Source organism: Psammomys obesus, unplaced genomic scaffold (genome assembly GCF_907164565.1).
Source record: "Psammomys obesus unplaced genomic scaffold, mPsaObe1.curated_primary_1811, whole genome shotgun sequence".
In the NCBI taxonomy this organism is placed as follows: domain Eukaryota; kingdom Metazoa; phylum Chordata; class Mammalia; order Rodentia; family Muridae; genus Psammomys; species Psammomys obesus.
The window spans coordinates 37,318,914-37,344,328 of record NW_026596040.1 but is presented as its reverse complement, the minus strand read 5'-3'; the positions used below and the strand labels follow the sequence as shown (position 1 = coordinate 37,344,328).

General features: G+C 43.3%; 1 protein-coding gene across 3 annotated transcripts in view; it reads left to right on the top strand.

Annotated features, from left to right (window-relative positions):
• Katnal2 (katanin catalytic subunit A1 like 2) overlaps positions 1 to 25,415 on the top strand; it is a 72,567-nt gene that overhangs the window by 21,368 nt on the left and 25,784 nt on the right. The window contains exons 2-9 of one of the 3 annotated variants that reach the window (XM_055622675.1): positions 9,005 to 9,075; positions 10,143 to 10,309; positions 11,728 to 11,770; positions 15,980 to 16,094; positions 17,124 to 17,222; positions 20,124 to 20,222; positions 20,426 to 20,503; positions 23,901 to 23,999. In XM_055622675.1, the coding sequence (XP_055478650.1) occupies positions 9,005 to 9,075; positions 10,143 to 10,309; positions 11,728 to 11,770; positions 15,980 to 16,094; positions 17,124 to 17,222; positions 20,124 to 20,222; positions 20,426 to 20,503; positions 23,901 to 23,999 (771 nt within the window). Of the gene's footprint in view, positions 1 to 9,004; positions 9,076 to 10,142; positions 10,310 to 11,403; positions 11,636 to 11,727; positions 11,771 to 15,979; positions 16,095 to 17,123; positions 17,223 to 20,123; positions 20,223 to 20,425; positions 20,504 to 23,900; positions 24,000 to 25,415 lie in introns of those variants that run through there. The other 2 variants (XM_055622676.1, XM_055622677.1) reach the window with 2 other exon arrangements.

Here is a 25,415-nt window from a genome sequence, read left to right as displayed (position 1 = left end):
TATGGCCTCAACTGACTAGCATCATTATCATAGTAAAACACAGAAGGCTTTGCTTCCATGGATCCTTCTTTCAATTGTTTCACATGAATATCCAATAAAGTCTTTGATACCCTCTGAAACTTCATAAGCCAGGTCTCTGTTGTCTATTCCTATGTGTATCATCATCATTACCACCATCATCTTTCCCAAGCTCCCAAAACAGCCCCTCAAACCCTGAGCACTAATTGGCTTTTCCGCTTTCAGTTCCTTCACTTGCCACCCACAATGAAGCACAGGACATAGAAGCCACATCAGCTTTACCACAGCAAACTCACCTTCTCCTGATACCAGTTCTTTTCAGGTTTGCTTTCTGTTGCTGTGATAAACACCATGAGTGAAAGCAACTGGGGGAGGAAAGGGTTTCTTATCTTATAGGTCACAGTCCATCATGGACAGAAGCCAAGTCAGGATCTCAAAGCCGGAGCTTGAGGCAGAAACCACAGAGGATGCTTACTGGGTTGCCCCAAGACTCACAGGATTGGGCTGAATAAGAAAGCCGCCGTCTTACTTAGGGTTTCTGTTGCTGTGGTGAAATACCATGACCAAAAGCAAGCTGGGAGGAAAGGGTTTATTTCACTTAATGCTTGCACAGTGTAGTCCATCACTGAGGGAAGCCAGGACAGGAACTCAAACAAGTCAGAACCTGGAGGCAGGAGCTGATGCAGAGGCCGTGGGGGAGTGCTGCTTACTGGCTTGCTCATCATGGTTTGCTCAGCCTGCTTTCTTATAAAATCCAGGACCACCAGCCCAGGGATGGCACCACCTACAATGGGCTGGGCCCTCCTCCATCCATCATTAATTAAGAAAATGGCTTAAAATCTTGTGTATATCCTAATCTTATGGAGGCATTTTGTTAATTGTTCCCTCCTCTCTGGTGACTTTAGCTTGTGGCAAGTTAACATAAAACTGTCCAGCATAGCTACCTTTCTTATTCAGCCAGGCTCACCTGGCCAGGGGTGGCCCCACCCACAGTGGACTGGGCCTCTTAACCAACAACTGAGTCAGTTTTCAACAGTTTACTGCCTGTGCTTCTTTACTGAAAAAAAAAAAATCTGTGCTATTAAAACAATGCAATGACCAATAGAATGGAAGACTGAGTTAATGTCAACTTGACAGAATCTAGAATCACTGAAGAGGGCTAGAAAGGTGTCTCAGAGCTGAAGAGCACACAGTGCTTTTCCAGAGAACATGTCTGGAACCTGCTTTTCCAGGTCAGATGTCTCGCAGCCATCTTTAATTTCAGCTCTAGGAAGATCTGATACCTCTGGCTTCTGCAGCCACATGCACTCAACTGCACACATTCACATGGACACAGAGACATAATTAAAAAGTATAAAAAGACATCTTTTTAAAGAGCTTTAAGATCACTGAAGAGACAAGCCTCTGGGCTTGTCTGTGGGGGGTTATCTAGATTAGGATGACCAAGGTAGATTAGGATGACCTTGTACATCCAGCCGTCCTAGACTGAATAAAGGAGAACACAACCTAAGCATTCATTGCTGCTGCTTCCTGACTGGGGCCACAGTGCTGTTAGCTGCATCCAGCTCCTGCTGCTGTACCTTCCCTACCATGATGTAGTCCCTGGAACTGTAAACAGCATGAACCTTTCTTCCCGTAAGTTGCTGTCATCAAGTATTTTGTCATAGCAACAAGATAAGCAACTGACCTGAGGAAGCAAAGTTTCCAAGCATATTGAAAAGTAACCTAGTAAAATAAAAAAAAAAAAATGACTATTGAATATAAGAAAGAAAAAAATTGTCGTAGAACAATAAATAACAACAGTTACTTGTGGTTTAGCTGTGAACTATTTACGCAGTCTTAATACAGTCACTGGATAGTGATGTAACTGTGAGGGGAGGGGACAGTGAGGGTGTGATATGCTTAATTCTTATGTTGCTTAACAGGACAGTCATATTTCATGAACCTGATGTATTAATTAGAGTCATGGAAACAGAATATTAGATTGGCTAAAAGAGTTGATTTTCCCTCATAGAGAGTGAGTCTGGGGTTAAGGTAGAATTTTCTATAAGCCTATTTTATATGGTAAAAAACTATTTAAAATTTTTATAATAGTATAGTATATTCCAAGTTTAAAAAATTGTGATTGAGCCGGGCCCAGTGGCACATGCCTGTAGTCCCAGAACTCAGGGAGGCAGAGGCAGGCAGATCTCTGTGAGTTCAAGGCCAGCCTGGTCTACAAAGCAAGCCAAGGACAGCCAAGGTTACACAGAGAAACCTTGTCTCAAAAAACAAAACAAAACAAATGAAAACAAAAGTTATGGCTGGAGAGATGGCCCAGTGGTCAAAACCACTGGCTGCTTTTCCAGAGATCCAGGATTTGAAATCCGACACCCACAAAGCAGCTCCCAAGTCTCCAGGTCTTCCAAGTAACTTGTCTCAGGAGAGCCCATGCCATCTTCTGGTCTCCACAGGCACTGCATGCATGTGTTTATTTTGTGTGATGTGCACGTGTGCATGTATGTGCATGTATGTGCATGTGAACATGTGTTGCGGAGATTGGGGGGGTCAATTCTTCTCCCACCAAAAGGGACCAGGAGATTAAACTCGGGTTGTCAGGTTTGTTGGCAGTTGTCTATACCTACTGAGCCATCTCCCTAGCTCCTGTTTACTGGAAGGGAAGTTTGACACATGCTACCGTGTGGATGAACCTTGACAACCTTGTACCTAGTAAAATTTACCAAATATAAAAGAACAAATACTGTATGATTCTACTTGTGTGAGGGAGCCAGGATAGGCAAGGGCATAGAAATGGAAAGTAAATGGTGGTTGTACAGATGGAGGGAGGGGAAGGAGCTGGTGCTCAGGGAATACAGAGTTTCAGGTGAGGGGGATGAAAGTATTCTGAAGAAGGAAGGTGGGGGCTGTGAATGTATTCAGTGCCTCTTGCCTGGACACATACATATTTTTTTACTACAGCAGACAGAAACATAAAGAAAAAAAAGTGGATGGGCATGGTGCCTGTAATTCTAGCACTTAGGAATTGGAGGCAGGGGGATCAGAGTTCAAGGTTATCCTCAAGTACTTAGTACATTTGAGGCTGGTCTGGTCTCAAGAAGGATAAATGGAAAAAAAGTACTATTGCTTTTTGAATAATTAATTATCTACACTTTTTTGTGTGTTTCTTTCTACTTTTTTATTTTTATTAATTATACTTTATTCACTTTGTATCCCCCCCATAAGCCCCTCCCTCCTCCCGTCCCGATCCCACCCTCCCTCCCCCTTCTTCACACATGCCCCTCCCCAAGTCCACTGATAGGGGAGGTCCTCCTCTCCTTCCTTCTGATCTTAGTCTATCAGATCTCATCAGGAGTGGCTGCATTGTCATCTTCTGTGGCCTGGTAAGGCTGCTCCCTCCTCAGGGGGAGGTGATCAAAGAGCAGGCCAATCAGATTATGTCAGAGGCAGTCCCTCTTCCCATTACTATGTAACCCACTTGGACACTAAACTGCCATGGACTATATCTGTGCAGAGGTTCTAGGTTATCTCCATGCATGGTACTTGGTTGAAGCATGAGTCTCTGGGAAGACCCCTGTGTTCAAATTTCTGGTTCTGTTGCTCTCCTTGTGGAGTTCCTGTCCACGCCATATCTTACTATTTCCCACTTCTTACATAAGATTCCATGCACACTGCCCAACAATTGGCCATAAGTCTCAGCATCTGCTTTGATAGTCTGCAGGGCAGAGCCTTTCAGAGGCCCTCTGTGGCGGGTTCCTAGCTTGTTTCCTGTTTTCTTCTTCTGATGTCCTTCTTCTTTGCCTTTCGGGATGGGGATTGAGCATTCTAGTCAGGGTCCTCTCTCTTGATTAGTTTCTTTAGATGTACAGATTTTAGTAGGTTTATTCTATATTACATGTCTATATGAGTGAGTATATACCGTGTGTGTCTTTCTGCTTCAGGGACAATTCACTCAGGATGATCCTTTCCAGGTCCCACCATTTACCTGCAAATTTCATGATTTCCCTATTTTTCATTGCAGAGTAATATTCCATTGTGTAGATGTACCACAATTTCTGCATCCATTCTTCAGTTGAGAGGCATCTGGGCTGTTTCCAGCTTCTGGCTATTACAAATAAACCTGCTACAAAAATGGTTGAGCAAATGTCCTTTTTGTGTACTTGAGCCTCTTTTGGATATATGCCTAGGAGTGGTATGGCTGGATCTTGAGGAAGCGCTATTCCTAGTTGTCTGAGAAAGGGCCAGATTGCTTTCCAGAGTGGTTGTACAAGTTTACATTCCCACCAGCAGTGGAGGAGGATTCCCCTTTCTCCACAACCTCTCCAGCATGTGCTGTCACTTGAGTTTTTCATCTTGGCCATTCTGATGGGTATAAGGTGAAATCTCAGGGTTGTTTTGATTTGCATTTCCCTGATGGCTAATGACGTTGAGCATTTCTTTAAGTGTTTCTCTGCCATTCTATATTCCTGTACAGAGAATTCTCTGTTTAGCTCTGTTCCCCATTTTTTAATTGGATTACTTGGTTTGTTGCTTTTCAGCTTCTTTAGTTCTTTACTGGATATTAGCCCTCTGTCAGAAAAAGGGCTGGTGAAGATTCTTTCCCAATCTGTAGGCAGTCGCTTTGTTTTGATGACAGTGTCCTTTGCTTTACAGAAGTTTTTCAGTTTCATGAGGTCCCATTTATTGATTGTTGCTCTTAGAGCCTGTGCTGTTGGTGTTCTGTTCAGGAAGTTGTCTCCTGTACCAATGAGTTCTAGGGTATTTCCCATTTTTTCTTCTAACTGATTTAATGTGTCTGGTTTTATGTTGAGGTCTTTGATCCACTTGGACTTTAGTTTTGTGCAGGGTGATAAGTATGGATGTATTTGCATTTTTCTACATGTAGACATCCAGTTAGACCAGCACCATTTGTTGAAGATGCTATCTTTTTTCCATTGTATGGTTTTGGCATCTTTGTCAAAGATCAGGTGTCCATAAGTGTGTGGGTTTATTCCAGGGTCTTCTGTTTGGATCCATTGATCCACCATTCTGTTTCTATGCCAGTACCATGCAGTTTTTATTACTGTTGCTTTATAGTACAGCTTAAGATCAGGGATGGAGATACGTCCAGAAGATCTTTTATTGTAGAGGATTGTTTTAGCAATTCTGGGTTTCTTGTTATTTCATATGAGGTTGAGAATTTTTCTTTCCAGGTCTGTAAAAAATTGTGTTGGTAATTTGATTGGAATTGCATTGAATCTGTAGATTGCTTTTGGTAAGATGGCCATGTTAATCCTGCCAAGCTATGAGCATGGGAGATCTTTCCATCTTCTGATATCTTCTTCTAATTCTTTCTTCAGAGACTTGAAATTTTTTTCATACAAGTCTTTGACTTCCTTGTTTAGGGTCACACCAAGGTACTTTATGTCATTTGTGGTTATTGTGAAGGGTGTTGTGCCACGGACCGACCCAGTCGGGTGTTCTGCACCCACGGGAAAATCAGGTATTCGGATATCAGGTTAGGCACAGGTAGGCGAAATGACAGAGACCACACCAAGTAGTATTGGTTTGCATCTACTGCAATTTACTGAAGGCAAGCTAATATTTATATAGTAATTACATAAAGAAGCATCTTGAAGTTGACATACTTCCTGGAGCATTAAGACTTTTAACCAACAATACAAAGTTTACATTTTAACTGAAAGAGTAACCTGGTAGAAGCAGTGTCTACAAAAAATCTTGGCCTAAAAGCGTTTAATCAAAGCAAATACAAAACCTTAAACTAGTGGTGTTTATGCAGTTTACTGCTACTAATTAGTGAGTGGAAGCCCAGGGGCTGTCATTGCCCTCCGAACCAAGTCAGGTAAAGATTTACAACTCCCCTAGAGTTAAGCACTAAGGGGAATTCCTTTTGTTTGTCTTGCTAAGGATTTACAATCTTTCCTTAGAGATGAGATGCTTGAGCTAGCCTGTCCGTAAACTCATAGTATAATATAAAACCTTCTGACCTCCTATATTTGCCTATCTTCTTTCTGCCTCATCATAAACATCTGTGTTTGGTAATGGTTTTGTAGTAGTTTTACTGCGGTGGGAATATCCAGAGCATTTATCCTAACAGATCCTGATTAAACATTTTCTTTAGAAAGCCCTAAAACTCTTGTCCCTTTACTACCTACAATGTTTGGTTTTTCCACAAGCAATTCCTGATGCTGAATCTGATTTATTACCTCTCCTAAAATTTTATTTTCCTTCTACTCTTATTTGCTAAAGCTTTTAGTAATCTATTAGGAATGTGTTTCTTTGAATAATCAATGGTGCTGTTCCAAGAATCATAGATAAACAGCAAAAAGGCTCATCAATCCAATCTTGCAACCGCGGGAGCATGGGACTCTCAGAATACGTCTTTTTGGCTTAGGTGGCCAGAGGGTTTTTGCCAGTGACTTCCAGGAAGCTGATTCCCGTAGGAAACGTATCTTCCGTCTGGCAACATAATTTTATGCTCACATAGCACATTTTTTATGTTTACACAGACGACTCTGGAGTTAGTGTGGCAGTGTTGTTTTCCTAATTTCTTTCTCAGCCCTTTTTTCTTTTACAGGAGGGCTACTGATTATTTTGAGTTAATTTTGTATCCAGCCACTTTGCTGAAGGTGTTTATCAGCTGTAGGAGTTCCCTAGTAGAATTTTTGGGGTCACTCAGGTATACTATCATATCATCTGCAAATAGTGATAATTTGACTTCTTCTTTTTCATTTTGTATCCCCTTGATCTACTTCAACTGTCTTATTGCTCTAGCAAGGACTTCCAGAACTATGTTGAAGAGATATGGAGAGAGTGGGCAGCCTTGCCTTGTCCCTGATTTCAGTGGGATTTCTTTAAGTTTCTCTCCATTTAGTTTGATGTTGGCTATAGGCTTGCTGTATATTGCCTTTACTATGTTTAGATATGTGCTTTGTATCCCTGATTTCTCCAAGGCTTTAAACATGAATGGATGTTGGATCTTGTCAAATGCTCTTTCAGCATCTAAGGAGATTATCATGTGTTTTTTTTTTTCTTTCAGTTTGTTAATATGGTGGATCACATTGATGGATTTCCATATATTGAACCACCCCTGCATACCTGGGATGAAGCCTACTTGGTCATAGTGGATGATATCTTTGATGTGATCTTGTATTTGGTTTGCAAGTATTTTGTTGAGTATTTTTGCATCAATGTTCATAAGGGAGATTGGCCTGAAATTCTCTTTCTTTGTTAGGTCTTTGTGAGGTTTAGGTACCAAGGTGGCTTCATTGAATGAGTTTGGTAGTGTTCCTTCTGTTACTATTTTGTGGAATAGTTTGAAGAGAACTGGAGTTAGCTCTTCTTTGAAGGTCTGGTAGAATTCTGCACTGAAACCATCTGGTCCTGGGCTTTTTTTGAATGGGAGACTTTCGATGACTACTTCTATTTCCTTGGGGGATATAGGAATATTTAATTGATTTACCTGGTCTTGATTCAGTTTTGGTAAGTGGAATTGATCAAGAAAATTGTCCATTTCATTTAGATTTTCAAATTTTGTGGCATATAGACTTTTGAAGTAAGTCCTAATGATTTGTTTGGACTTCCTCAGTGCTTGTAGTTATGTCCCTCTTTTCATTTCTGATTTTGTTGATTTGGATGGTGTCTCTCTGCCTTTTAGTTAGCTTGGCTAAGGGTTTGTCTATCTTGTTGATTTTCTGAAAGAACCAGTGCTTGATTTCATTGATTCTTTGAATTGTTTTATTTGTTTCTAATTGATTGATTTCAGCCCTGAGTTTGATTATTTTCAGTTGTCTACTCCTTTTTGGTGTGTCTGCTTCTTCTTTTTCTAGGGTTTTCAGGTGAGCCATTAAGTTGCTTGAATGAGCTGTGTTGAATTTCTTCTTGAAGGCACTTAGTGCTATGAACTACACCTTTTTGTTTTATAACAACATTAGTTTTTAGAAAACCGCAGACATCATGTGTGTCATGAGCATTTGTATAGAAATTTAATTTTTGAGATGGGGCTTCCTATAGTCCAGATTAGTCTGAAACTCCCCTTGTAGCTGAGGATGACCTGAACTTATGATCCTCCTGTGTCCATCTTTCAATTACAGGGATTACAGGTATGCACCATACCATCCAGTTTTAGGTTTGAGACAGTGCTGGGGTTGGGTCCAAGGCTCTGTGCCTGCTAAGGACCCTCCTGACTGAGCTACCTCACCAGCCCATGTGTACAGACTTTATGACATCATTTGGACTGTGTAGAGGCCATTTTAAATCCCCCACTTCTTACCTGTGGTTTCTTCAGATTTAGGAAATGTGCTATTAGATATAGACTTGTAAGGAATTTGAGGATGACTTGAAGTTCCAGAGTGCTAAATGTGTGCGTTAGCACTGCACATAAAGGCCCCAATTCATCTATCTTGGATAACCTTATTATGCTGGAATTTCCCTTTCCTGGCCCTGCTTCTCTCAGTGGCCAATCTGAGTGCCTGAATGACTTGGGGGAACCTATAATTGAGGTGGTCCAGGAACTGTGTTAGACTCCGAGTGATTTAAAGATATATTTCATGTGAACATGTGTTGCCACAGCTGATTTCTACATCACAAGTTTATGTTTAAAAATTATCTTTTCTTGTTGTTGTCGATCACAGTTTTAAAAGTAAATTTATTTTTTTCCTGTCTCATACATTACATCCTGACTGTAGTTTCCCCACCCTCCACTCCTCCCTCTTCTCCACTTTCTCTCTCCCCAGATCCACTCCTCTTTAATTTTCCTTCACATGCAGTCCTAATTGAAGTCAGTGTCTCTTAAGCTTACGGAGGACCTGGATTGAGGAAGAAACAGACAGTAAAAAACAAGTCCATGCATCCTCTGGGCCCACAGAGGCCAGCCAGCCCAGGACAGGCTGCCCAGTTTTGACAGAGCCTCTTTCCTGTAAGCCTTTATTGCTATGCTGTAAAGCACTGCTGTATCTTGTCCCTTCTAAATTTTTCTCTTTGTTCACAGTGTGCGATGAGAACAGAAGCACGACGAAAAAATCTTCTCATTTTGATTTTGCATTACTTAACACAAGAAGGGTATGTTATCACACACACTTAACGGTGATGCCTCTTTTCTCTGTCCCTTTGAAGGCAGTGACTAAAGTTCACTTTTAGAACAGTTTTATATTTACAGGAAGATGAGCAGAAATTACAGTACATCCCTATATGCTCCTTCTTCCCACCCATTTCCTGTATCATTATCACTATTAATAATGTTGCTATTATTATAATAATTATTATTTGCCGTGCTGGTGGTGGATCTACAAATGAGCTCCAGCCTTATTACTCACATCTCTCATTAATGTGGTTTACTGGTTAAAACTGGTGAGCCTGTGCTAATAAGCGACAGTCTTCCACAGCAGCAAAAGAGTAACCAGTATGGCAAGCTACACCCATATTTGGCTAAAAACGAGGAAAGGCAATCCAACAACAATTTCTTAGTAGACTTATTTGATTTTAAGCACTTTCAAACTTGTTTTGGACAATGGGAGCATCCCTAGATGTCATGGAAGAAAGTAGCTTCCAGAAAGAACTGTTGCAAATGACAGTGATGGATATAGTTATCCAAATACATTGCATTAATGTAGTTTATATGTTGTAACTGGTGAGCCTGTGCTAATAAGTGACACTCTCCACAGCAACAAAAGAGTAATCAATACAGCAGCTATGCCCATATTTGGCTACAAATGAGGAAAGGCAATGGTTACAAGTCTATAATCTTAGTGCTTCAGAGGTTGGCACAGGAGGACCACAAGTCCTAAGAAAGCTTGAGCTATGTAGTAAGACCTTATCCCTAAAACGACCAACCTGAAGACAAATCAGAAAACCAAAACCACCAACAACCAAAAAGAACGAACCATTCAGCAGCATTAAACAACCCAAAGCAGAAAACCAAAACTAAGAAAACAAAATCCATACTAAACCAAAAAAATGGTATGCAGTGTTCCTTACTCTGGAAGAATCTGTCACACACTAGTTTTCCTATAATGTGCTGTTTACTATCTGCTTGTTCTTAGTATTAAGTCTCTTTGGATTATTTGCAACCCGTTTACTTTCATTCTTTAAACCCAGACTTAATCTTCTCTCTCCTGTAAAACTGCCAGTTACATGGATGCAGCTAATGCTTTGGAGGAGGAGTCTAAACTGGGATTACGTCGCTTTGAAGTTTGTGACAACGTTGACCTGGAAACGATTTTGATGGAATATGAGAGCTATTATTTTGTAAAGTTCCAAAAGTACCCCAAAATGATCAAGAAGGCACCAGACACAGGTACATTGCTTGTGCTAGAAATGAGGCTCTATCCCATTGTTAAGAATGGTGTTTTAGGTGGCCCAAATCTGTAATCCCAGTATCAGGGAGGTGAGGGTCTGAAGATCGAAAGTTGGTTACCAACTTGGCCTATCTCTCCCCCAGCAGAAGGTGTTCTTAGGTACCTGGTTAGATGGTTCCCTTCCATGCCTAGGGGAGTAGACCAGGAAGACCTGGGTCAATCTCAGACCCAGAACTGACCATTCAAACATGAAGGCCTAGACTTTTGACATCGTCTAGTCTTGTTGGCATTTGTTTGAGGAATGTGTTTCAGGTAATGAAAGCAGAGCTCCAGTGTATTGCAGGTGCTCCTCAGAAGACTAGCATCAACTTCTGCAGTGATGGAAAGGGCTGTTAGAGGACGATAAATAACAAGAGACTCTTTCTTGTTAGGAAGACCTATTATCTATCTTGAAAATAACATGGAAATGAGTATTGGTGAAGCTAATAGCTCATGTATAGATAATGAAATGCTTTTGAAAGCATCAATCCAGATGGTAATCAATATAATGCAAGGACCCAATATAGGTCAGCAGTCAAGGAGGCTGGCTAGAGGGAGGATCTAAAGCCAAGGTCCTAGGGTTTGTAGGAACATTGACTTAGAAGTATGTAAGTAGGGGAAGTAATTAGAAACCAAGGGAGACCATTGTCCTGTTTACAAGGCACTTGTTAAGCCACAGAGTTTAACATTTCATGTAGGGACCAGGAAACTGAGAGGAGCATTGATTAAAAATAGCCAGGGCCAAATCTACAGTTGGAAGAGGTCTACAATTTTAATTTTTCTTTTGTCTGAGCTCTCTTCCAGTGAAGGACTGAGAACTCAGTTCATTTGGCTGGTTGTGTGAGCTGGGCACTGGCTTGTGACACAGAGAGGCAAGCCTTGTTCCTGACAAGGACTGACTCTAGGTGGCCTGTTCTCATCTAGCTTGGCACTCATTTTCTCCTGTGACACTAGACACAGTGTCTTAGTTCTAAAGGTCAGTTGGCAGAATTTGACTCAGTAAATGTTCCTGTCAGACTCATGTGATCCTGGAGTGATATGTGACCCAGAAAAACAGAAGCAAGCTCATGAAAACTCAGTGGAATGGCAAGCCATGAAGCCAGCCTGTTGTGGGTGCTGACCCCACAGGTGGGATCTGGGGCACATTTGCTAACTGAGGCCTGGGGGGTCTTTGTCTGTGTGGCTCAAAACGCCTGAGAAGCTGCGACTTCCTTCCATTTTCTGGTCCCTTCACTTCTCGTTAGAATATCTAGCTGTTTGTGGTCCAAAAGGATGAAACAGAAAATGTAAGATCACTGAAAGAAAATGTACATGAATGTTTGCGTGCTCTCTCTTAAGATATATTTCTTCCCTTTCCCTCAATGTTTTCCCCCCACAGGAGAAAAAAATTTACCGTCGAGAAGTGGAGGGAAGAGCAGAAGGTAAAGTGATTCATCTTGACCAATTTAACACTTTCTTTTTTATTTATTTAATTTTTTTTTGAGACAGGGTGTCTCTACATACCCCTCGATTTCCTGGAACTCCTTGTGTAGACCGGGCTGGCCTTGAACTCACAGAGATCCACCTGCTTTTGCTTCCTGGGTGCTGGGATTACAGGCTTGCGCTAACATGCCAACCCTGAACAGCCCAACTCTTAAGAGTCTGTGGACTCTCTTCCCTGAAGTCTCTAGTGCCACTCCATGGAGGTCTCCAGCAATGCCAGACTATGGCCATGTGATCTTGGAGTGCCCCTCTTGTCACCACTGTCCAAACTTAAGCCAGTGTCTTTCTCCTAGGTCACTGAAATTATGTTTGGTAATATTCTATCTTTCTTGTCCATGTGGCTTGGAACATCTGAATCTTTAAGGTTAAAAGATTGACAACCAGTTCCTACCACTGACTGGGCAGCAGGGAATGGAGGTTTTTGCCAGTGCAAAAAAGCGAAAAGCCAAGGGTTGGGTGAAAGTGTGGCTCTGGAAGGAACTATACTGTACACCCAGTTAGGCTGTGAAAAGACAAAAATCTTAGAATGTGCCTGAAAAAGAAAACTTCTATTGACGTAAGTAATTTAGGTCTTGAGAAGTGTGCATTCTGTATGCTCCACCAAGTGCTTCAGTTTTGTGAAGTATCCAGCCAGAGAAAGAAGGACCCAGGGACCTCAGCAGAGCCCCTCGGATCACCTGTAACAGTGGCTGGATGGACCCCATGCTTTCTCAGAACACTGACTCCAGCGCTCTTCTGCCTGAGGGCACCACTGCTCTGGGCTGCCCTTTAGCAACTGTTTCATTGATTTGACGGAGGTGCTATCGCTTTACTTATAGTTTGTGTAAAGCTAGTCAGTCTCTGGTGAAAAATAATAACAGCTTGTTGCCACAACCGTGAGAGCCTTCTGCGAGGCTAACTTTGGAACGTACTCAGGTCTGATTGTATTCAGGCATTATTTCGTGCCTGCTCTGTGCTGGGGTATGTCACCTGGGTGATACTTGGTGAGTGAACACTAGGCAGCAACATATAAAAGGAAAGGGAGTGAGGTTGTGTGTGTAGCCACTTGAGCTTTCCCTAGTTCTGAGTTGATGTCTATCTATGGCAAGCACAAAGGCTGAACACCATATGGGTAGTCAGGAAAATGAACCAGGAAAGCAACGGAAGTGTTTCTGGGCACTTTGGGCTTTTTTTTTTTTTTAAGATAGTTATTTTTACTTATGTGTTTGAATGTTTTCACTGCATGTATGTGCGCCACATCTGTGCAGTGCCCACAGAGTCCAGAAGAGGGCACTAGATCTCCTGGAACTAGAGTTACAAGCAGTAGAGATTCCCCCCAACGTGGGTGGATGACCTGAACTCAGGTTCTGAGATCGACAAGTGCTCTTAGTCACTGGGCCCCTTTCCAACTGTGCTGGGTGCAGTTTTCTGCTGAGATAGTTGCTTAGGGACAGGGTGTGTCATCAGGTTGGCTACCGGCCATCCAATTGTTCTTTCCTGATTTTGTGCCTCACACCAGAGATTGTTCCAGGTTACAGAGCTGATGATGATCCAAGGGAGGAGAGCTGTCTAATGAAACAAGTGACAGAATTGGGGTTCAAAGGCTTGAAAACCTGTTGGATGGGCCTAAGATGATGGAATAGGGTTCAGGCTCTAGCCAGTAGCTTCCCCACAGCAAAAATAGAGACCTGGAAATGATTAACAGAAGCACACTCTGCCTGAGTTAACACCGCTGAAGGGAAGTGTGATTTCTGATGTCGTCTCAGGCTTCATCAATAGGAAACACTACCCAAAAAGTAGGAGGCTACTTCATTCTAGTCTAAAGACAGGGGGCAAAGGGTAACTAACCAAGACAGGAAGGAATCGGGATTCAGGAGACCTTAGCAGTGACTGGAACAACTAGGGATTCTGGCTGGAATACAGCACAGCCCTCTCCTGAAGTTCATGTCAGCTGCTTTTCTCACCACTGCAACCGGATACCCAACAAACAACAGAAAGCAGTGTAGAGGAGGAGGGACTTATTTTTGGCTCAAAAGAATGTGGTCCTTTATGGCGGAGAAGGCATGGGGGCAGGAGGGGCTTGACCCGTGGCACTGGCCAGGAAGCAGAAAAAGGTCAATTGGCTTTCTGCTTTTTCTCTCTTTGTTAGTTCTAGAATCCCAGCCCATGGGCTTCTGCTGTTCACATTTAGGGTAGGTCTCTCCTTCCCAGGTAAACGTCACTGAAAACACCCTCTCAGGAATGCCCAGAGCTGTGCCTCATTAATGTCTTAGGCAGTTCTTTTCTTTTTTATTAATTTTATTTTTATTTTATGTGCATTGGTGTTTTGCCCATATGTATGTCCATGTGAGGGTGTTAGCTCCCCTGGAACTGGAGTTACAGACAGTTGTAAAGTGCCATGTGGGTGCTGGGAATTGAACTCGGGTCCTCTGGAAGAACAGTCAGTGCTCTTAGCCCCTGAGCCATCTCTCCAGTACCCAGGAGTTTCTTTTTTAAATGTATTTTTAGTTTATGCTTGTGAGTGTTTTGGCTACATGTATGTCTGTGCAGTACAGGTGTGAAATGCTTGCAGAAGTCAGGAGACAGTGGAGTCACAGACAGGAGCTGGCACAAGAGCGCTGGGACCACGCACACCTAGGTCACCGAGTCGTCTCTCCAGCCCCGCCAGGTGCTTCTTAATCCAGTCAGGTTGATGATCAAAATCAACCCTAGCAAGAAACTGGAGCTTCTCGGTAACGTAAAGACAGAAGTAGTTTGGGTTCTATATTCAGAAGAATTTTGTAATCATTAATGCTTTTGTCTTGACTCATATTGAAGCAAATTTTGTTGAGCATTTGCTGTTAGTGGGAAATCAAAATTGGAAAACAAAGTTCTGGTTCTCTGACAGACCCAAATGGATATTAAGACGTGTATGTTTGTGTGTGTGTGTGTGTGTGTGTGTGTGTGTGTGTGTGAGAGAGAGAGAGAGAGAGAAATCCATAACTTCATTCAAACCAACTTTATTAGTACAGTTTTCATGTATAAATGCTTAGTATTCATTTCATAATTATTTCATTTTTTGTGCCAGCAGAAGGCCTGAAAAACAGATTTTCTTATCTCAGAGATGACAAAAAGATGCCCCAGGCATGGTCAATGTCCATTTCCCATGAGTTTGCCTGTAGAGTGTGGACACTGGTGGTATTGTTGACATGGGTTGTCTTCATGTTAGAGATGAACAAGTTTTCTTTTTCACAATGAACTGGAACTGAGGAAGAAGCTGTCTGAGATGATTTAGAACATAAGCGTCCTTCTAGTGAACCTCCTACAGATACTCTGCAAACAGCTGAGAGAACAGAGCAACTTAAGACATGGGAACTCATGTTTGCCTCCTAAGGAGGTCCTGCCCATCTCTGACATTGTCTTCCATTACAAAATGCAAACATCCCAATACCATTTTGTGTGTTTGTTTGTGTGTGTTTGTGTGTGTACTGAAGAAGATGTATTGAACAAATTAGTCCTGCCCTTGTAGTGATGTGTAGCACATGTACCCAAATGCTTGTGTTGTGACTATCGTGCACAGCCTGCCAGCTGACCCCCTTTATCCCTTCCTGTACTACAAACCCCATCTTTACGAGAGTTAGCTACTTTTATGAGTACAGCCCTTCCCCCCCCCCCCCCCATTTGTTTTTCTGGAAATGAGCTATACTCATGAGAAACTGTTTTGCAGAGATGACTGACATATGATAGTAGACATGGATGAAGTTTTGCTGTCATTACATAAGCCCCCCCCCCCAATACTTTATATTTGTGTGTGTCTGGGTGTGGTTGGTTACCTGTAAAGGCCAGAAGAGGGGAGCTGAAGTTGTGAGCTGCGTGATGCAGGTGTTAAGAACTGAACCCAGGTCCTCTGGAAGAGCAGCATGTGATATTAACCACTGAGATATCTCTCCAGCCTAGAAGCCCTTTTTGATGTTTACTGTGTACAACAGGCTAAGAGTTATTTTACCTAGAGAAAGTATATTCAGTGCGCTGGGTTACAACTTAGACAGATCCCTGAATCTTCTGACATTTCCTAACTTGAGTAGAAGGACTGTTTACTCTCTCCACCCCGACATTTTCCCTGGTCTGAGGTGGGTGGGAAATGTTAAATGGTTAGAATACTTTTCTGAAGGTTTTTGTTCCTTCCTTAGGGTGACAAATGATAATTGTAAAAATCTCCCCAAGATAAATCAGCAGAAGCCACGACCCAAAACTTCATCAGTGAAGACAGGGGACACCAAAGCTGTCAAGGAGCATCCTAAACAGGTGGAGATGACTGCTTCATGCCAGTAATACCATACTTGGCTGATAAATGGCCTCAAGAAAATGTGCCATTTCTTTGTGGGCTTTTTAGGTTCTCTGTTTACAAATTGCTGTATGATTTGATTGTAGAGGTCCTCGAACACTGGTGACATTTTAGTGTACTGGAACAAAAAAATGCATAATTTCTGGTTTTCCAGCTCCTTCTCTAATTTTAGCTCAGAGTGAGGGGACTGGAAGTTGTTGGGCTGCTTGGTAAGATTCTCACAGCTGAGAGAAGTACAGAAATCAGGTCTTCCCACCCCAAGTGTGTCTCTGGGCTCCTCAGAGTGGTCCAGGGATAATTCGAGGTGCAACTGGGCCTTGGCATCTCCATCTGGGCATCTGCAAAACACACAGGGTTAGTCCTTACCCCGCACCTCAACACTAGACTTTCTAGAAGGGAGGGCAGCGAAGAGAAGTAAGTTCAGCAGATGGGGGAGCTCAGTGGCTCCTGCCTCAGGGGAACTACATCCAGAACCTTCCCATCGAGGACAAAACAGTTCAGGTTTTAATGAGAACTAATCAATGGAAACTCAGAAAAAGTGAGTCCTGAAGAATAGTAGGATGGAAAGAAATAATCATGGAACTCCGTGTGTTTGAAGAGGGTTAGTGGGTGTGCCCAAGGCAGATGGTGGGGTTGGGCAGGTGAGTTCCACAGGAGGTTGGGTGATTCTGCTGAATCCCCGGACTCAGTCAGCCTTGGCCAGAGGAGAAAAAGAGAAGCCAGTGAGTGGGGATGGGCTGAGTATAGGAATTTTTCCATGGGAAGGACTGCTTAGAACCCATGGCCTGGAGTCTTCTCAGCCTTTGGGGATAACTCCTTTCTCATGGCACAGAGATATAGTTTATGGTCCAGTGAATCTGAACAAAATTGGCCAGATAACCATTATACAGAAGTGGTAGCCAGTATTTGGCTTGGTATGTGGGATGGGCAGTCAGAGCCAGGGTCTCAGCTGCTTGCACAGCTAGCTTCTCACAGCCTTCTTTCTCCAGGAGAGTGTCAGTGACACTCAACCAGAGAACTCTGAGTTTGGCCTAAACATATCAAAAATTCATAAAGATGTCCCAGAGGAAAAGGCCCACCCTCGAAGAGTAAGTAGAACTCGGGTCCTAGGGTGGAAAGGGGAGTTTGTTTCTCTAGAAAAAAAGGAAAGTGAAACACACTGTTTTCACCAAACATGAAGGTGGAGACAAAAGCCTCAAAGGTTGGCTGTGAGGTAAGATGAGGGGAATACCCCATAAGGCTCAGAAGCCCAGACTGTGACTCTGCTCACTCTCCATCTGGATGGGTGACCTAGATCTCCTCATTTGCAAATGGAAGTGTTCCGAAGAGAGAGATTCTGTGCTCCTCTCAGCTTAAAAATTCTGTGATTAGCTGCGGTGGAATTTGGTGCTAGAGTGTTGGTCTGCCATTCACAAAACTGAATTAGTTCCCTGGCATCAGAAATGGCTAAGACAACACAAAGAGTCCTATGATGACCACCATAAACACTGGTGTGATGCATTACTTACTGAGCCATGGTCCTGTGCTTGTCTGTTTTCGGCCGAGGGGAGTGGTTTGGTGCCCCCTCTGCTTGGAAGCATGGCTCCAGACTTAATGGTAGTTATTTGTGAACCAGGAAAGGTTCATTTAGGGTTGATCCTGTGCTTAACATATTTCTGCTCTCCTCCTCTTCCTCCTCCTCCCTTCTCCTTCTTCCCCTTTTCTTCTTCTTTCTCTTCCATCTTGTTTTTGTTTTTCTTTTTTTTTTCTTCTTTTTTCTCTGTCTTCCCTCCTTCCCTCCCCCTTCCTTCCTCCCTCCTTTCCTCCTTCCCTCCCCCTCCCTTCCTCCCTTCTTCCCTCCTTCCCTCCCCCTCTCTTCCTCCCTCCTTCCCTCCTTCCCTGCCCCTTCCTGCCTCCCTCCCCTCCCCTCCTTCCTTTCTTCCTTCCTTCTTTCCTTCCTTCTTTTCTTTCTTCCTTCCTTCTTCCTTTCTTTTTTGAGTTCACTATACAGAGCAGGCTGTCCTCAAACTCACAAGAGATCTACCTGCTTCTGCCTCCTGGGTTCTGGGATTAAAGTTTGCACTGTCAGGTATTTCTGCCTTTTTCTGATGAACTCAGGTCTGGCTTTGTAAAGAATAGTTTCTTCAGGAGAAAAGCCACAGATGGATAGGATGTAACACCAGGTAGGGGTATTGGACCCTTTGTCAAGGAGGAGCATTGTTTCTGTTGAGGGACCCTCCAGATTGTTCTTCCTTAACTCCTTTCCTTCAGTCAGGTTGTTGAACCATGGGCTGCTGGTTTAGTGTTGCTTGCTCTGTCCACAGACTGATTGCTGTGGTGTGTGCAGGAAGGGCTCCCAGGCCCACTGACCCTGCACAGTGCAGGGAGCTGCCTTCCTGGCTGCATGGCTTCCTGGCAGGCCCCAGCGAAATGACTGCTGCCAGAGATGATGCATTTGCCTCCCACTGGAAAATGGTCCCTTGTTAGTCTTCACTGCCTCTGTCAAATTCTTAATCCCCTGTGGTGTACCCAGCAGTTTTGTGGCTTTAGTCTCTTGTGAATGCCTGACACTAAAAGAAACAGGTGCCGCTGATCGAGTCACAAGGAAGGGACTATTTAACCCAGCAGTTAACCTTTGAAATAGTCTGGCTATAAATTCTGTTTCCAGCAGAAATGCCTTTAGGGTAAAATGTAGGTAGACTCCCTCCACATCCTGCCCCTAGATTTTTAAATGTTAATGGCCCGAGTGACACCGCCTAGGGGGTTTTCCCCCAAGAGCGTCTCTTGTCACCATGTTAGGGACTCTGGCTTTGGATTCTAGTGCCTTCTGAAAAATTTAAGAATATGTTGTTCTTTGGAGCACAGGCATGGGTGTCCACAGTGGATAGGCTGTGGTCAAGCTGTTCACCAAACCTCACGGGTTTTTTCTTTTTAATTTGTAAAATGGAAACCACGACACTATCTGTTTTAAATGTGAGAAGGAGGGGAGAGCCTTCTCTCTTTACCTATTACACTTGGTGAACACCGGTGATTATAAACATGTCTTACCTGCTCTGCTGATTTCCTTTCCTGACTCTAAGGGAAACAGTACCAGGAGCATGGAAGAATATGGAAGTTACTCATTGGATTGTGACCAGGGCCTGACAGAGGCAACTTAAGGGAGAATTTGGCTCCCTGCTTCAGGGGAGGTCCATCATTGCAGTCAGGGCATGGTGGGTGGCTTCTGTCTCTGGTTGTGAGAGCTTGTAGTTGAACTTCCCTGGTGGCCAGCCAGTATGCAGAAAGCTGGACTTGAATCAGAGGTAAGCGTAACCTTCACAGGTTCACTATAGATGGTAGTGGCCAATGTCTGCCAGGCAGGCACCATGTCCCAAAAGGCCTACAGCCTCTAAAAAGAGTGCCACTAGTGCCACTTAGGAGCAAGTACTCACATGTATGGCCCTTTGGAGGACATCTCAGAATCAAACAGAATAGTGAATATCGGGGTTTGAGTCCCGGCCTCAGTCCTTTGTTATCTTGTGGCCCTGGGCGAATTGTTTACTTCCTCTGGCTGCCCTCCACAGAAACAACATAAAAATGTCACCCACCACTATGGGACGTGATCCTCATGGGCTTAAAACCTTGCCTGTTTTGTCCCAGGCCATCCTGACCTGAATGATGTAGGTGAATTCAGTCAGCACACAGGAGCTCTCTCTATCCATGACCTAGTGGTTTCTTCTGTGTGTAAATGTTTTAAAAGGGTGGGGTCAGACAGGGCAAGCAGGCTTGTAAGGAAGCAGATCAGTGTCAGCAATGCAAAATGCCTATACATTTTAGTCATCTAACTTCATTCTGAAGAATTAGTTTTCTTTTTTACCGAGTCCTGACTTTAACACATCATCTTATTCAGCAATAGTTCAGCTTTCTCTTAAGACATGAGGTCTGCCTGACATACATTTGTAGACACACAGCTACTAAGGCTACTCTGCTCTCGTGTGTTTATGGCTTAAGTAACCAAGACTCCTTTTTAGGGCCAAATCATTGACTTCCGGGAGCTGCTCTCAGATGCTATCAAAGGAGCCACTAGTGACTTTGCCTTGAACACCTTTGAATGTAACCCGGACCCATCAGTAAGTGACCAAGACCTGTGCCTCTACTTTCAAACTGCCCAAACCTAGTGGACCTTCTAGAAGTGTCATTCTGAGTCCACAGAACTTTGAGATCTAGTTAAAGGTCATAGCAACCAGTGGCCATTTGTTTTGCCAAGATCCTGTTTTTCTTCCTAAATTATGAAGCAGTTTTGTGATGCCAGCCTATCTGCTCCTCCCACCAGGAACGCTTGCTGAAACCTCTGAGTGCATTTATTGGCATGAACAGTGAGATGCGAGAATTGGCAGCGGTGGTGAGCCGGGTAAGATCTGCTATTCAATTCACAAATTTATGGAGGCAGACCAGGGCTCCTGGAGCATTGTGGGTTGCTTCTTTTATTAATAACAATAAATATGATCATTTATTTATAAAGTGCCCCCACTTGCAGAGGCACTCATATTGTTTAGAGGCACAATAATGCATGATAAATAAATTATAGAATCATAAAATTACAATAGAAAAAGCCCACCATCCTACTATAGGGGCCAAGAAAAGAGACAGCAAAAAAGATGCAGAAAGGAAGGGACAGGTGAAAGGCTTTCCAGCAGCCCAGAGCTGAGGAAGAAGGTTCTAAGAAAAGCAAGGCACACACGTACATTTTGTTTAAAGAGTCTGGAAATGCAGGGGTATGGAAGTGTGGTGACCTTATACTTGGAAATTTCCATGAATGTAACAAGATTTGTAAGAAAGATTTTCACCACCAGGCTACAGATACTTCAAACTTGCAGCCTGGAACCTAAAGAGAGGGAAAATTAATGGCCAGTGAGACAGCCTTGAAATCAGTTGTCCTGTATTTGATTTCTAGAGCCTTCTCTTTCTAGCGATATGATTTTAGGCAAGATTCTTGATTACAGAAGACTTTCCTAATTTCCACTGATCTCAATTTAATTGAAGGCTGAAACTGAGGTAGGCTTAATAAGATGCTTAAAAGTTATCCAAGAAGTTCACAGCAGCTCAGAGTAACCAAGGGTAACTCTGTTTCTCTGTTCAGTCAGCAGATGTCCACTGCACAACCACAGCAGGCATACAGAGGACCTGCAGACAGAGGGGAGAGACTCAGGCCCAGGGCTTACCTCAAGGGACTCTGTTTGCATCAATGGTACAACCATTCAGAAAGCATGAAGAAAAGGATGTAGGAAAAACTGGAAGAGTAGAGGGAGCTGGAAGGTTCTTGGAATAAAGGTGGAGTGGGAAGAGGGGCAGGGCTGTAGAGGAAGGTCTGTGAGCAGTGTCCAGGGTGGAGAATTGGCTAGTGAGACGAGAATGCCAGTATAACATCACTCAGAGGGGGTAGGTCATCATGTGTATTGATGGGTAGTTTGTTCAGTGAGGTAGATGATGGCAAATCAGTGGATAAGAGAGGCCAGCTATAAGGTTTGAACCAGTGAAGGAGGATAAAGATTAAAATGAGTCAGGATGCCTGAGGAAGCAAAGGATAGCACTTTCCATACCCACAACAAATCTGTCCTCTCTTTCCTGGTTTTGCAAAATGATAACATGATTGAAGTTCAAAGTAGAGCGTGGAAGTGACCCAAAAGGATTCCATACTAGCAGAGGAAGCAGACATTCAAGTTCCTTCTTGAATGCTCAGTGGTGAAGAGATCATTCCCTCACAAGGCATGCCCTAGTGAGCTGTGGCAGATAACCTTGCATGTATATAAGGAAGAACTGTGGGTTGGGAAATTAAGCACCACCTTGTTAAGCTCAGTGTCAACCATAGACTTTGGAGAGATGGAACCATCTATGGATGGCTCAAATATCAGAGTCAATGGATCTTCGTTGTGTGCCAAGATTTCCTAAGAAAGGCCTCAAAAAGAGATGTGTGTTCTCCCTGAGTTTTAAGAGGCTGGAATCATGTGTGCTCTAATCCCTGTCATCCCAGTACTCGAGAGGACAAAGCAGGAGGATTCCTTCTGCATAGAGAATTCTAGGCCAGGGTTACCAAGTGAGACACTGTCTCAAAACACACAACTTGGAAGACTGGGTCCTTTCTCCACCACCCCAGCCGAGAGTGGATGACGTACAGAATGTGTGACCCAATCATTTCTGTGAAATGCTTCTCATTAAAGTGGAACTCCTGCTGGAGGACCCTGGAGGGAGGAGGTAGATGTAGGACCATAACATCTTATGCCATTTTAAAAACATACTTTTATATTTCTGAAACATGTGTACATATCACTTGCTTAAAAAAAAAGCAGATAAAGTTTTGTTTTTGTTTTTTGTTTTGTTTTGTTTTGTTTTTTTTTTTTTTTTAGCTAGAATGACATAGGAAAAGACCTTTTAAAAAAAGTAATACTCTAGACATTGTTTGCCTGAAATAGCTCCTATCGAGAAAGGCCCCTGAGTGACTGTTCAGAGGCATCTTGTGAAATTGAAATTGGGAAACTGTAAATTAGTTATCAGTAAAAGCTACTTAATTGATTACCCTAGGGCAGTTGCTCCGGGACTCTGCTGTAAGAGGGGAAACAGCACTTACTTGGTTGTTGGCCTCCTGGAATGTTGTAGAAGCAATCGCTCCAGCTGGAAGCAGGGACTGCTCACTAGGGAAAAGGAAATGGGTTTCAGGGGAGCCGAGGAACAGTATCTCCTTTATGTAACAAATTAAGAAAGCGTTTGCCAAATCATAAAGTTAGACAGACACCCAGCATAGGTGAGGATCTGCTTTTCACTAAAAATTAGTGTAATCTGAAGGTACTTCTTGACTGTGGTCATAAATCAGTGCAGGTTGCTATTGGCTTAGCTCACTGTTAGATTCCCCCTCCTAAATATATACCTTCTTTAGGGAAAATCATTGAATACTTTCATGCCATCTTTTTGGTGAACTGATCCCAGATTATAATGCATGCATATGTCTACATTATAATATTCACAAAACATTTTTTATTATATATTTTTTATTCATTTTACATCCTCCACCCCTCCCAGTCTTACCCTCTCTCTGCCTCCCCTTCTCTCTCCCCCTCCCCTTGAGCTCCCTTTCCCATCCACCCCAGCTCATCAAGTTGTATCAGGACTGAGCGTGTCCTCTTCCCCTGTGGCCTGGCAAGGCAGTCCCTACAGGGGAAAGGATAAAAAAGCTGGCAAGTGAGTCTGTGTCAGATGCAGTCCCCACTTCCCTTACTAGAGTACCTACTTGAAGCCTAAGAGGCCCATCTGCTACATCTTTGTAGGAGGCCTAGGTCCAGATCATGCATGGTCCTTGGTAGATATTTCACCTCAGCAAGCTCCTCTGCACCCTGGATGGCTCTGTTTGTCTTCTTGTGGAGCTGCTGTCATCTCCAGGTCCTTTTGTCTTTCATCCCACTTTCCCACAAGACTTGCTATGCCTTGCCCAATGTTTGGCTGTGAGTCTCAGCATCTGTTTTGAAGCACCTCTCAGAGGACAACTTTGTCAGGCTCCTGTCTGTAAGCTTAGCAGAGTATCACTCATAGTGTCAGGGGCTGGCACTCTCCCATAGGGTGGGTCTTTGCTTGGGCATTCCCTCAATCTCTGCTCTATCTGTTCTCCTGAGTGAGGTAACTCGTGAAATGTTTGTTTTTGTTTTTTTTTTATCACCAGCACTTTATATACTATTAAGTCATGTGTTCTGTGCTGCAGTATTATTTCATAAGTGGAGGAAAACATTAGTTTTAACAAAATAATCCAATGTACATTACAGGACATTTATCTCCATAATCCCAACATAAAGTGGAATGACATTATTGGACTGGACGCAGCCAAGCAGTTAGTCAAAGAAGCTGTTGTGTACCCAATAAGGGTAAGTATGAGGAGCCATGTTTCTCATCACTATCAACTGGGCAAGCTATGTCCAGAAGGGAAGGCATGGTGATTTATCTGTTCACAAGTCAGCCTTCTGACCGGGCCACACTTTGTTAGTGCTGGAACATCAAGCACAGTCTGTTCTGTACCACTTCAAATCATTCTCCAGCTGCAGTTCTTGGAGAGGACTTGGTTAGGTTCCCAGTACCCACAGCAGGTGGCTCACACAGCCCATAACTCTAGTGCCAGGGGATCCAGTGCCTTCTTCTGGCACTTGCATGTACTTGACATACAACATACATACAATGAAAATAAATCTTTTTTAAAAAGCACATTCTAGGCTGGCCATACTGGTTCATGGCTTTAATCCCAGCACCTGGAAGGCAGGTTGGCAGATTTCTGTGAGTTTGAGGCCAGCCTGGTTTACAAAACAAGTCCAGGTCAGCTAAGGCTCTGTTATACAGAAAAACCCTGTCTCAAATAACAAACAAACAAACAAACAAACAAACATCACATTCTGTATTGGTTTGAAGGAAGTGTCTGCTGAGTGGTAACTGAGTATCCAAGACTGTTGTGGATATACAGTTTTTCAAGTGATGACCAGTTAGCTTGCCTCCCTAACAGTTTGCTAGGATGAGAAGCCTCTCATTGTGCTGCTCTAGGTCCTCCCTCAGCCCTAACCCCAACTGTCCCTTTAAGGTCTTTGCTTCCGTTGCTTACGAAGAGTAAACAGTTCCTACCAGAGCCATGGCCAACCACCTCCTCACCCCTCTTGAAGAGTCCTGCCCTTACTATTTGTCCACCTGTTTTGTGAGTAATGTAGAAAACGGTCAGAAGTAGGTAACGAGCCTTCTGACTCATGATGATTATCGCATACTGTTTGCTATCTAATAGACCAGCCCACTCAGGGCCTTAAAACAACCAACCACTAAAATAGATATTCATTTGTCCTTCTGTGGATGGGCAGTTTGGGCTGGATCCAGCTAGGCTAGCTCATTGTTTCCACAGGGTACTTTTGCCTGCCCTGTCCCATGCCCATGGCACCAGCCAGAGTGACTGGGAAGACTGGGTGAGAAGTGGGGAGAAACGTGCAGCCAGGCTCATCCCGGACCTCCTCCTCCTGTAAGAAGCAGGTCTAGGCTTGGTCACACGTTCTTAGAAAGAGGAAAGAAAGGTCAAGTCCTAACGTGTGAGCTTTTACCTATCTCCTCTTCCATTTGCTCATCTTATATTTTCAAACCACTTTTTATATTTCCCAGCATCCTATTAGGCAAGAACAGAGGGCCAGGCCCAGATGCAGGTGGTAGAGAAACACTCTACCTTCTTTTGTTGGGAGCAGCTATGCAGAATTTGGGGCTAGCAACTATAATTTCTTAAGGCCAGGATTGCATACTCATTTAAAGACACCTACAGC